General features: G+C 35.3%; 2 protein-coding genes across 3 annotated transcripts; one reads left to right on the top strand and one right to left on the bottom strand.

Moving 5' to 3' along the window:
- The first annotated feature begins 1,633 nt into the window (after positions 1–1,633).
- Positions 1,634–6,008, top strand: LOC111431156 (RHOMBOID-like protein 2). Its single transcript, XM_023067706.1, has 5 exons — positions 1,634–2,234; positions 4,376–4,539; positions 4,623–4,786; positions 5,330–5,580; positions 5,670–6,008. Exons 1-5 carry the CDS (start codon positions 1,954–1,956, stop codon positions 5,779–5,781), a joined length of 972 nt encoding a protein of 323 aa, XP_022923474.1. The 5' UTR covers positions 1,634–1,953; the 3' UTR covers positions 5,782–6,008.
- A 793-nt stretch (positions 6,009–6,801) lies between these two features.
- LOC111431176 (cytochrome P450 87A3-like) lies at positions 6,802–11,510 on the bottom strand. Of its 2 annotated transcripts, none has more exons than XM_023067732.1 (9): positions 11,317–11,510; positions 10,111–10,432; positions 9,843–9,992; positions 8,782–9,033; positions 8,617–8,706; positions 8,461–8,539; positions 7,480–7,586; positions 7,245–7,369; positions 6,802–7,060 (listed from the first exon to the last, which is right to left on the bottom strand). In XM_023067732.1, the coding sequence occupies exons 1-9, from the start codon at positions 11,508–11,510 to the stop codon at positions 6,961–6,963; spliced, it is 1,419 nt and encodes a 472-aa protein (XP_022923500.1). In that variant the 3' UTR covers positions 6,802–6,960. The 2 variants fall into 2 exon arrangements, with proteins under 2 accessions (XP_022923500.1, XP_022923502.1); XM_023067734.1 differs by having other exon boundaries at positions 7,010–7,060; positions 7,241–7,369.
- Between the last annotated feature and the right edge of the window lie 1,276 nt (positions 11,511–12,786).

Here is a 12,786-nt window from a genome sequence, read left to right as displayed (position 1 = left end):
GGGGGGGGGGGGGGGGGGGGGGGGCATGCATTGCTCGTTGATCAATCAAATGATCGGTCGAATCACTAGTTAAATCAGTCCAACGAGGTAGATAGAATGATATAAACTTCTAATTTGTGGGTCGATAACTGTTTTAACCAGTTGAATTATCCAATTATCTTCACCACTAAGTATATCGACAGTCTCAAAACGTGTAGATATATCAGTCATTAACACGTTCTTAAAAAAATTCTATATTTAACACATTTTTTTAAGGAAAAAATGCATTATTTAGAAATATTTTTATAAAGATACAAATACTTCAGAAATGTATGCTACCCATTAAAATTTCAACCTATCATAATAATAATACAAATTTTTTTTTTCCTTTTGAATAATAATTAACGATTAAATTATAAGTTTAATTGGTATAAAGTATTTAATGCCCTGAAATTTTAAAAAGTATATAATATGTACGATAATACGAAAATTATGCAGGTTTGACTAAAATTTATTTATAAATAAATGACTAATCTATAGACATGAATAAATATATTATTGGAAAAATAATAATTATCTCCCACATGTAACAATATCAAGACTTCATAAGTCAAAGCTTGGGATTAACATCAAAGTCAAAGAAAAAAACATTTAATTTCTTTTATAAAGATTTTGTTATTTACCTTATTAAATTTTTCTTTATTTAATAATTGACTTACGAAAGAAACCTTTTTACAACCCTAGAAAAATAAATTATAAAAAAAGAACTCCATAAGTAAGATATTATATTTTCTAAAAAATAAACAAATAAATAAAGAAATGAAAAAGGGAAAAAAAGTACTTTGAGACTTTATATAATTTTCAAGCTTTTAAAATTACTAATAAATTACAAAAATAAATAAAAATTTAAACTATTATTAAATAATTAAAAAAAAAATTAAAATTGTAATTAATAAGATTTTGTCCACTACAACCTCTTTCCAAACCCATCATAACAAAAACCACTCCCTAATATATATATATATATATATATATATATAGATATTAATTATTATTATTATTTTATAAAATTTGGTATTGAATGATTTTTCTTATCCAAATTATAGGTGAGAAAAAATGAGCTAATCCACCACTTATTTCAACCATCCCCACTTGTAAGCTTTGGATGATTTTTTTTTTTAAATAGTGATTTAATTTTTTTTTTTAGAAAAAAAAAACTATAATCTAATCAGTTAAAAAAAATTAATCATTTTAAAATAGAAAGATAAATTGTGATGTCCAGAGGAGAACAAACTACCATTTACAAGGGAGTAGAAACCTTCCCCTAGCATAGGCGTTTTAAAGCCCAAAGAGGACAATATCTACTAGCGGTGGATCTGTGGCGTTACAAATGATATCAGAGCTAGATACACCAGAGGATGTGCCAGCTTTCTCGCTGTTTCTCAAAAAGGGTGGATTGTGATGTTCCACATTGCTTGACCACCATTTATAAGGGTGTGGAAATCTTCCAAAATACGTTTTAAAACGTTTGAAGTGGAGAAGATGAAAAGTTGAATAATTGAAGGTTGTAAATATATTGGAAATGGGAAGCACACAAGAATTGGGTTCTTTAATTTAGAACAATCATTGAAATGTAATGATTCCCCACTCCACAATTCACACACGAGCAAGCGGCATCAAGAAATGCGTTTCTTTAACCTCCATTACTCATTACTCCTTTTTCTTACCGCTTTCATTCAAACTTGGAAACCCCCCGGTTGTTGAATCCAACCTACACCCACCGCCTAACATCTAATTCACAACAAAAAAAACAATCCCAAATCCCAAATCCCAATTCATTTCATCGCTTCAATCTCTGAAACCCCCCTTTTCCGTCTCCATTTCTTCCATTCAACCAACCCATTTGGGCGAAAGTGATCGCTCATTTGGGCTTCATATAGTGATCGATTGAGAGAAAAAGAGGGATAGAGTGAAATGGGTAGCCGAGATCTGGAAAGAGGAGGGACTAAATCCAATAACAACCCACCTGGGAATTACTCAGGTTCTTATTATCAAGACGCCTCTGAGAAGCAATGGACTTCTTGGTTGGTTCCTATGTTCGTGGTGGCTAATGTTGCTATGTTCGTTGTTGTTATGTATGTTAATAACTGTCCCCACAACAATCTGGGCTCTCAGGAGTGTGTTGCCAGGTTTCTTGGACGGTTTTCTTTTGAGCCTCTTAGAGTGAATCCTCTGTTTGGTCCTTCTTCTTCCACGTGAGTTGTTTAATTTTGCCATTGGGTTTCTATGAACTCTGTTTTGTTTGCATTTGGGATTTTCTGTTTATGAACATTAATCACTGTGTTAATCTGTTGCTGTTATCATGGAAGTTTGCTTGGTTTTAAGTTAAGGTTTCTTGTGTTCTTTTAGATTCTTATGTTTCCTTGTTTGAGGTATTTTGTATGCACTTGTGTAACCTATAGCCTCATGGGTTCTAGCTCATTGCTGATCAAATGAAATGCATAGGGCGAGAGAGAGAGAGCCTTCGCTTACCTGCTTAACCGTGCATAAGGTGACTTGGTCTTACCGGGCAAATTGAGTTGTTGATGCAGAATTCTCGGCTTAGCTTTTAGTTTCACTTAGCAAAGAATAGACCAAGCCGTTCTCCCTTTTCTTTATCGGATTTTTTCTTTTACCTTGTTCAGTCGAGTTCAGGAGGGAAGGACTTAAATGTTTGGAGTAGATCTTTCAGCTTTGTGAGAAAAGGGTACCTCCATTAATGGACAAATGTATAGAATGGCTTTGTAGAACTCCATTAGAAGAGGTTTTTCCTCAGAAAAAGTTATAATCTGTGCTCTACTTTTGTGATTAGAAAAAGGTTTTCCTTGGAGAAACCTTTTAGTTGAATACTATATACTTCTCCTAGGTCTCTCCTTTAATCTCGATAACTGTTGATGAATGGTTTTGTGAGATTCCATGTCGGTTGGAGAGTAGAACGAAACATTCTTTATAAGGGTGTGGAAACCTCTCCCTAACAGACGAGTTTTAAAAACCTTGAGGGGAAGCCCGAAAGGGAAAGCCCAAAAAGGACACTATTCCTAACAGACGAGTTTTAAAAACCTTGAGGGGAAGCCCGAAAGGGAAAGCCCAAAAAGGACACTATTTGCTAGCGGTAGCTTTTAAAAACCTTGAGGGGAAGCCCGAAAGGGAAAGCCCAAAAAGGACACTATTTGCTAGCGGTAGCTTAGACCGTTACAAATGGTATCAAAGCCAGACACCGGGCGATGTGCCAACAAGAACACTGACGAGTTTTAAAATGGAAACCTCTCCCTAACAGACGAGTTTTAAAAACCTTAGACCGTTACAAATGGAAACCTCTTCCTAACAGACGAGTTTTAAAAACCTTGAGGGGAAGCCCGAAAGGGAAAGCCCAAAAAGGACACTATTCCTAACAGACGAGTTTTAAAAACCTTGAGGGGAAGCCCGAAAGGGAAAGCCCAAAAAGGACACTATTTGCTAGCGGTAGCTTTTAAAAACCTTGAGGGGAAGCCCGAAAGGGAAAGCCCAAAAAGGACACTATTTGCTAGCGGTAGCTTAGACCGTTACAAATGGTATCAAAGCCAGACACCGGGCGATGTGCCAACAAGAACACTGACGAGTTTTAAAATGGAAACCTCTCCCTAACAGACGAGTTTTAAAAACCTTAGACCGTTACAAATGGAAACCTCTTCCTAACAGACGAGTTTTAAAAACCTTGAGGGGAAGCCCGAAAGGGAAAGCCCAAAAAGGACACTATTCCTAACAGACGAGTTTTAAAAACCTTGAGGGGAAGCCCGAAAGGGAAAGCCCAAAAAGGACACTATTTGCTAGCGGTAGCTTTTAAAAACCTTGAGGGGAAGCCCGAAAGGGAAAGCCCAAAAAGGACACTATTTGCTAGCGGTAGCTTAGACCGTTACAAATGGTATCAAAGCCAGACACCGGGCGATGTGCCAACAAGAACACTGGACCTCGAAGGGGGTGGATTTGGGGGCTTCACATCAATTGGAGAGGGAACAAGTGTCAGCGAGGACGCTGGGCCCCGAAGAGGGGTGGATTGTGAGATCCCACATCGGTTAGGGAGGAGAACGAAACACCCTTTATAAGGGTGTGGAAACCTCTCCCTAGCAGACGCGTTTTAAAAACCTTGAGGGAAAAGCCCTAAAGAGGACAATATCTGCTAGCAGTAGGCTTGAGCCGTTACATCATGTTTCAACATCATGACAATTGTCGATGACGTTCTTGTGCATTTGAACTTTGTATTTGCTATTGCACACATTCAACTCTACCATTTGTGGAAGAGACACATGAATGCAAAGAATAACGTGAGACTACTCTTTAGGCATTGAGTTTTTACCACAACTGATATTATTTATTTCAGACTACAGAAACTGGGAGCCCTTGAATGGGAAAAGATAGTTCATGGGCATCAAGCATGGAGGCTCATTACTGGTATTTGGCTGCATGCTGGAGTCATTCATTTGCTTGCAAATATGTTGAGCTTGGTATTTATCGGGATCCGCCTCGAACAACAATTCGGATTCAGTACGTCAAGTTTCTTACTTTGGCCTGCATTTTACTTTAGAAATTTCATGCTCACTGGTTGTTTTTTTGACATAATCACGCAGTTCGGGTCGGGATACTCTACTTGCTTTCGGGATTAGGTGGAAGCATATTATCGTCTCTTTTCATACAAAACAACATCTCTGTTGGTGCCTCTGGTGCTTTATTTGGGCTTCTTGGTGCAATGCTATCAGAACTCTTGACTAACTGGACAATATATACCGATAAGGTTAGTAGAAGACACAAAAATGAGTAACAGTCGAAGCCTACCGCTAGCGGATATTGTCCTCTTTGGGCCTTCCCTTTCGAGTTTCCCTTCAAGGTTTTTAAAACGTGTCTGCTAGGGAGAGGTTTTCACACCCTTATAAAGAATGCTTCGTTCTCCTCTCCTACCGATGTAGAATCTTACAATTCACCTCCTTTCGGGGCTCAGCGTCCTCACTGACACTTGTTCCCCTCTTCAATCGATGTGGAATCTTAATCCACCTCTCTTCAGGGCCCAACGTCCTCGCTGGCACACCGCCTTATGTCTGGCTTTGATATCATTTGTAACAACCCAAGCCCACTGCTAGTAGATATTGTCCTCTTTGGACTTTCCCTCGAGGTTTTTAAAACACGTCTGTAGGGAGAGGTTTCCACACCCTTATAAAGAATGCTTCGTTCCCCTCTTTAACCAACGTGGGATCTCACATAGTCTTTGTTTAAATGTCGGTGGGTGCGTATCTTATTTGAACATACCATGTTATCAACAGCTAACTTATTGTTCTTGCAGGCTGCAGCTCTCATCACACTCATCGTCATCATCGCCATTAACTTGGCTGTCGGGATTCTTCCTCATGTCGATAACTTCGCCCATATTGGTGGGTTCTTGACAGGCTTTCTTCTTGGGTTTGTTTTGCTTCTCCGTCCTCAGTTCGGATGGATGGAACGTCGACATCTCCCCGCAAGTTCTCGAGCTGTATCCAAGCACAAGGCTTACCAATATATCTTATGCTTCGTGGCCCTCGCTCTTCTAATTGTCGGGTAAGTGTATCACTTCTACTGATTGATGAATGCTGATAACAGCAGAGATGAAAATAAAGCCTCATTACGATCTTGCTTCGTCGTTACAGGTTCACGATCGGGTTGCTGATGCTATTTCGAGGGGAGAACGGAAACAACCATTGCAGGTGGTGTCATTATCTAAGTTGTGTGCCAACATCAAAATGGGAATGTGGGAACTGATTAGGCTTGTTTTGATATCATGGTACATGTCTATGAATGTGTTTTTTAATGATGATGTCATGTTTCCATATGTTTTCTTAGTTGAAAGAACAGTGTATGTAGAAAAAAGGGTGACATAATTTGTGTGTTTGTGAGCTCTCTGTTGTTCATATAGTGTATCACTTCATTCTTTTTGTGCTTACATCTCTGGATCTTCAAGTTATGGAGTAAGAATGAAAACTTTAATATATATTAAAAAATTCTTACCGTCATTGTATGGATGAAAACCGTCTATGGACACCTCATAAATTGTCTCTTTACTTTTAATGTTAGTTTTGAAAGTTCACGATTATTTTTTAGATGTGGTACTAGCGCCGGGTGTTTTTGAAGGTTTTTTAAAAGTATACAGGTGTTTTCGAAGTTTTTATTTTTTTTAAGGGATTGGGGCGGGAATTCTCGGTAAGGATTGGGTTCCTTGTGAGAAAATTTGGGTTTGGTCTTTTGTCTACTCGGGAGACGTTTCCGCACCCTTATAAGTAAGGTTTCGTTCCCCTTTCCAACCAATGCAAGATTTTACAATCCAACTGATCTCGTTGGCACATTACCCAGTGTCTGGTTTTGATACCATTTGTAATTGCTCTGTAATTGCTCAAGCTCACTGCTATTTGATATTGTCTTTTTTGGGCTTTCCGCTTTAGATTTTCCCTCAACTAAGGAGATGTTTTCACACCCTTATAAAAATCATTCCCCTCTTCAACCGATATGGAATATCACAGGTTGGTTGAGTTGTAACTCTATTTTCGGGTTGGCTGAACAAAAAAGTATCAACACGTGAACCAACCCGAATTTTTAGATTTAAAAAATTCAACCCAACCCAAACCGAAAAAAGAATCTAACCCAACTCAACTTTTATGATGTGGGTTGGGTAGTTCGGGTTGATCGAGTTCTCAAATCATATAAACACCCATTTTGTAAAGAGATCCAAACACTTTACGTGTATATTTCTTTATATTAACCAGTAGTGTAACATATATTCTCTAGCATGCCTCGTCCAAACTATAATAACTCAACTGAAATGTTGTGTAGTTCAAACCACTTTGGACTAAAAGTTGCACGTTTTTCCAAAGCAGGAATATTGACCTAATTTTCATAGAGGTGCTCCAACATTTCTTTAGTTGTCTGAAATGCTTTTTTATTCTCTTATTTGCATAACGATTTCTCCGTGATCTGAACATGAAAACCATCTGGAAATTGTAAGCCCGGAACTCGAATAATGTTACCTCCTTTAATTGCTTCAAACCTGAGTGAACCGAAAACAAAACAGGTTAACTTTATCGATTATGACCATATAGTCTATAACTCTATACTTCAAAAAGTTTCACTTTATCAAGTCGGTCTATTCGTATTTGATATGTCATGCCAATTCACGAAAAGGATCGAGACTCAAAACGTGTAATGAAAATTGTTCGGGAAAACGTACTTACTTATAGCTTGTAAGTAAAGAATGAAGAAACACAGCTATTTGCAATTTAACAAATTCTGCACCAAAACAAAATCTAAGGCCACCACCAAATGCCATCAAATGTTTGGATGCCCCACCATCTGATTTCTGTCACAAAAAGGTAAAAATTTGGTATCAAATAACCATTTCATTTTTTACCGTCTTTTTTTTAACTCAACCCGTGTACGCCTCTAATACTTAGGGTCAAGTTAACGTACCTCCCACCTCCACGGGTTGAACGTAAGAGGGTCAACGTAATTTTCTGGATTCAAGTGGACGGCTGAGAGACTCGGTACAACTATCCATCCTGCTGGAATCACAAATCCTGCTCCGTACAAACCTCATTTAATCTAAACCATTTTTTTAAATAACTCAATAATTTTACATATTTTAAATATACCTCTCGACTTAAAGTTGACCGTTAGTTGACCAACGAGAAAATGACAAGACATTGAGGTAAGTTTTGTAACTTTTTTAATTAATGTGATGTGATGTGGCGTGACTTTATTAATTTCTTTTCTACAACTATTGTCATCGTCCTATACTCTTTGCCCCCGTTGTTGTCCACAACTCATTTAGAGACAAAAAGTGAATGGCACATACTCACAGGTACGGTTGAGTTAGGCTGAAAAAATCTTTTTGACCGACTCGAATTTTTAGAATGTTGACTCGAGCAACCCGAATAAAGTTCACAACCAAACCTAACTCAACCCAACTCAATCCAATCTTGGGTTGGATTAGGTTGTCGGTTTTTTTAATTATTTAAAAAATTTCTACTTATATATTATATTAATAACTAAAATATCCTAAAAATTCAAATATCAAATATTTACTAGTCACAATACATTACTGACATCGGTTACAAATGTTAAATATTTTTAATCATTTTTTAAAAGTATGATAGGACTGAATTGTAACCCTATTTTCGAGTCGGTTAAATTGACCTGACCTGAAAAAATGTCAATTAGCAAATTGAAACAAATTTTTTATTTTTAAAAAACTCAATCCAACCCAAACCGAAATTTAATCGAGCCCAACTTTTATGGTTTGAGTTGGATAGTCCAGATTAGTCAAGTTATCGGATCATATGAACATTCCTAATATAATTAAGTATGATTAATCAAATTTTAGGGACCAAAAGTACATTTTATCGAAACGTTTTTCATTTTTCTATAAGTCACATCGAATTCAGTTCATACCCTTATACTCGACATCCTTCAATGCTTCTCGAAAGATCAACGGAGCTACATTTCCGAGTCGCAGCGTTTCATTAATGAACTACAAATGGAAGACATCACTCATGTTAGATTAAGAAACAAGTGAATCAAGAGAGAATAATGATATGATGAAACTACTTGAAAAGTAAACGTCATGGATTTGTATTCAGCCCAAGTAAGTCCTGAATCTGCCTTGTCCCTGTTCTTCAAGATGCCCTCATGCTCAACCTAACAACGTTTGAAGGTATCAAAAAGTTATTCATTTGTATGTCGATTCGTCAAATTGAGCTCTAAAGTTGATACCGTTAGCTCGGTCAAGACACGAGGATGGTCGACGAGAAATTTGATGGCTAAAGTTAGAGCAAGTGAAGTGGTTTCAAAGCTTGCAAAAAGGAGAAAGAACATCAAGTCCAAAGCCATTTCTTGAGTGAGAAGAGTTCCATGTTTTTCAAGTTCTTCAAGAACATAATCAAAAAAATCATTATGTTGTTTCCTAGGATTTGCCTGTCGTTCTTGTAGCATGTTTTTTAGCATCTTCATTGTTCTTTTCCTACCCTGTCGAAGAATAACAAAACGATACTCCGTTAGGGCTATGGTTGTTTTTGTCGAGTGATTCGTGAGCATTTTTCTTGAGAAAAAAGTAAGAGAAATCATCATCAAACGACTGTGAAGTCTTGTATTTTCTTATTGACAATTTTAGTATAACATGCGTGAGCTGGTTAAGTCGGTGGCTCGAACTAGGAGAACATGGTTCATAACTCAACTTTCTATTTTTTTGGTTGGTTCATGGAGTTTCCGTTTTTTTTTTTATTATTTAATTAATTAAACTAATTCACGGTATATATAAAATTCAAATGTCAAATATTCAGAAGCTAAAACCGTTAAATATTCTTAATTTTCATAATAATCTTAAAACTAAGGTTAGATTGGATTGTGAATCCTATTTGTGAGTCTGTTGGGTTGACCCGATTAAAAAAGTTCTAACCCACAAACCATGAGATTCCACAATGTCGGGGAGGAGGACAAAACACCGTTTATAAGGATGTAGAAACCTTTACCGGGAGAGTAGACGCGTTTTAAAAACTTTGAGGGGAAGCCCGAAAGAGAAAATCTAAGGAGGACAATATCTCGTTATAAAACAACCTATTTTTTGTTTTCAAAAATTCAACTCAACCGAGCTTTTATAGTTTGAGTTGGATAATCCGAGTCATTTAGGTCATTTGGCATATGAACACCCTTAATATAAATTAATTTCACCCGAAAGTAAAAAATGTGTTCCCAAGCATTTATAGAATCGACCCGATCTGATGTTTTACCATTCTAAAATAACTCTAAAAAATAGCCCCGAAGTATAATTGAGTTACCTGTCTGCACTTGTGATGAGCGGTTCCGGGAAAATTAAGAGGCAAGGAAATCAAACCCTTAATGAAGACATCAAAATTCTCTCTCAAGTTCTCGGATGAACTTTCTCGATCATAACTAATCAACTTCTTTGAAGTAAAATCAAATATCATCTGCAATATCGAATAAATCATTAAACTTATAGAATGTCACATACAAAATATTTGATATATTTTTATAAAAATTAAAAATTTTATATCTAATAAGTCGATCTTTGTACAGTGAACTTACCGTTGCAGTCTCATCCTTCAAGTCGATCATGTTACGAGTCGACCACCGTCTCAGCCTTGTCTTTGTTGAAGCCTCGACCTCACGAACCATCTTTTTCATACTTTCAATACCATAAAGATTAATGATCATGTTCTTTAGAGATTTAAAATTTTGGCCATGCATTGAAAGGATGTTTTGTCTTCCAAATATCTTCGTTAGGCGATCGGGATACCAACTTCGAAACAAATTACCCTCTTCTTGAAAGATTAAGTGATTTAGGTTGGTATCGGTTGAGACAATCGCACGTCGTCCCATCAAATTTGTTCGAAAAATTGGTCCATACCTAAAAAGAAAGAATAATTTGTGGGTTTAGTCTCTTTTTTATCAAACGATTTTTTAGGAGTCTCGGGAATCAAAGTTTTAACTTTAAATAAGCTACTAATGTTTTATCTATTAGGTTACGCTCCGATTAGCACATAACAAGAAATATGTGAGGTGAGAGATTCGAACTTCTAGCTCTTGATCGATGATATTTGTAACGTCTCGTGTCTAATTTTCAGATCAAAATTCAAAATCTGGATCTAGCACCTGATGGCCCCAACATTCCCCTACAACATGGTTAAGTTATGTACTTATTGCTTCTAAGAGCGAAAACTATCCCCTAGACCAACACAGGTACTTTTGACACAAGTTTTATCTTCACTCTATAATTATCATAACAGCTTATCTAATGCCATAAACATGCATATTCAGGCTCCAATACTAGCATATCCTAACAATCCCTACAAGTACGGCTCACGAAATATTATAATGGCTACTTAAAGATTCATCATCGGGAAAAATGCTCTATAATGACTAAAATGCCCTTCAAAGTTGACTTTGACTTTTTTTTTCTCGGGTTTCTAGACATATTTTAAGCATTTTTCTCTTCTACTATTGAAATTTAGGTTCAAAGACCCTTAATAAAATCCTTCGATTAGTAAATAAATAAATAAAAAAGGAGTAGAACTCGTACTGGTCGAACTCGAGTAGTACAATATTAACCTGAACAAGCTAGTCATGCTCGGGTTAGCATATTAAACCATTACTTTTATTTTTACGATATATATAACCTAAACAAGCTAGTCATGCTCAAATCAGCTTATTAAGCCGTTAAACTTTCATTTTTACGATATATATATATATATCGATACCGTAAAATAAAGAAAAGCATAGATTTTGAAATACCTAACCATTCTTGTTTCGATGAAAGGAGCAATATCAAAAGAAGAATGTGGGGTAAGGAAGTCCAAATTTTCACCAAGTAATGGAAAACCCATTGAACCTTTAGGAAGCTTTTCATAATGTTTGAGCCTTCTCCAACTATGAACCCATTTTGTAAACACTAAAACAACAACACTTGCTATCAAAACAACCCACATTTTGCTTACCTTCAACAACATAACGTACCATTTGTTTCTTAAATAGGCTTGGAAGGATGTGAGGCCTTTATAGCTAGTGGTACTCATAATTTAATGCTACAAACTATCTCACCTTCTCCAATAAATTTCGTAGATAGAGGTTTTGACGTTTAGACGTAGGAGAAGTGCATAAATAAGCTGAAATCGTACCCAAATCAAAATAGGCAAGTATGGCTGGAAAACTTGAATGGTTTTTTTAAATATTGAAAACTACACGGTAATATTACCTATATAGAAAAAATTAATTGGGATCTCCGTTCCAATTTCCACTCAAATAAATAAATAAACGTGGAAAACTTCTCCATTCCCGTCCCAACTTCGGTAAACATTTCTACTCTAGAGTTAAATATATTTCATTTAGAACAATTTTATGTTAAATTTTTTTTAAGAAATATGTGAGTAAAGTCGTTGGAATTTATTAATCATTTATTATTTAAATTTAATAACACTTTTATTAAAATGTTCCCTAGTCTTAAAATTTATTAAAATCTTGTACGTGTCAACCTCCTTTTATGGAGATATAAATTACTCTTTTAATTTCAACCGGTATCTTATACCTAACAAGTAATATTTATGGGACCTTACCATTAGAAGAAAATTAAATTTTAGTCGGTATAATTTTAATAGTTCAATGTTACAATAACGAATCATTGGTTTAACTGAATAACTATATTTATAATTCGATAAAACTTTGTAAATAATCTTATAATCGAAACTATTTTATAATGATTTTATCATAAGAACTAATTCTAATAACTCTTTCAGAAGTGAAAATGTTTGCTCAATCCACCACACCTAAATGGTGTGAAAGTTGTCTTATTTATAATCAAATAAATTACAAGAATATAGAAAGAGTAATAAATGGAAATAACAATAAATAGAAAGATACAGACAAATATCTAGGTTACAAATATGATATATATGGTAAACTATATAGTTACAAATCTAAACTTTTATGTGTGATTATTAAGATATGATATTTAGAGAATATATTTTAATGATTAGTTACGGTCTATATCTTAGATATTCGTTTAATATTTTTTCTTTATTTTTGGTAGTAGTATATATTTTATCTTATTTATTAGTTATATATTTGTAGGATTTTTTTTATCAAAATTGTGTTTGATTTACCAGGGAATAAGTTTATATGTAACTTAGGTTGTTTAGTTACTAATTTAAATAAGCAAATAACATATTTTTTAAATTGTTTCTTAAAAAAAAAAAAAAAAAAAAAAAA

Source organism: Cucurbita moschata, unplaced genomic scaffold (genome assembly GCF_002738365.1).
Source record: "Cucurbita moschata cultivar Rifu unplaced genomic scaffold, Cmos_1.0 Cmo_Scf00035, whole genome shotgun sequence".
NCBI lineage: Eukaryota > Viridiplantae > Streptophyta > Magnoliopsida > Cucurbitales > Cucurbitaceae > Cucurbita > Cucurbita moschata.
The sequence above is the reverse complement of the archived record's forward strand: the minus strand, read 5'-3'. Positions and strand labels throughout refer to the sequence as shown.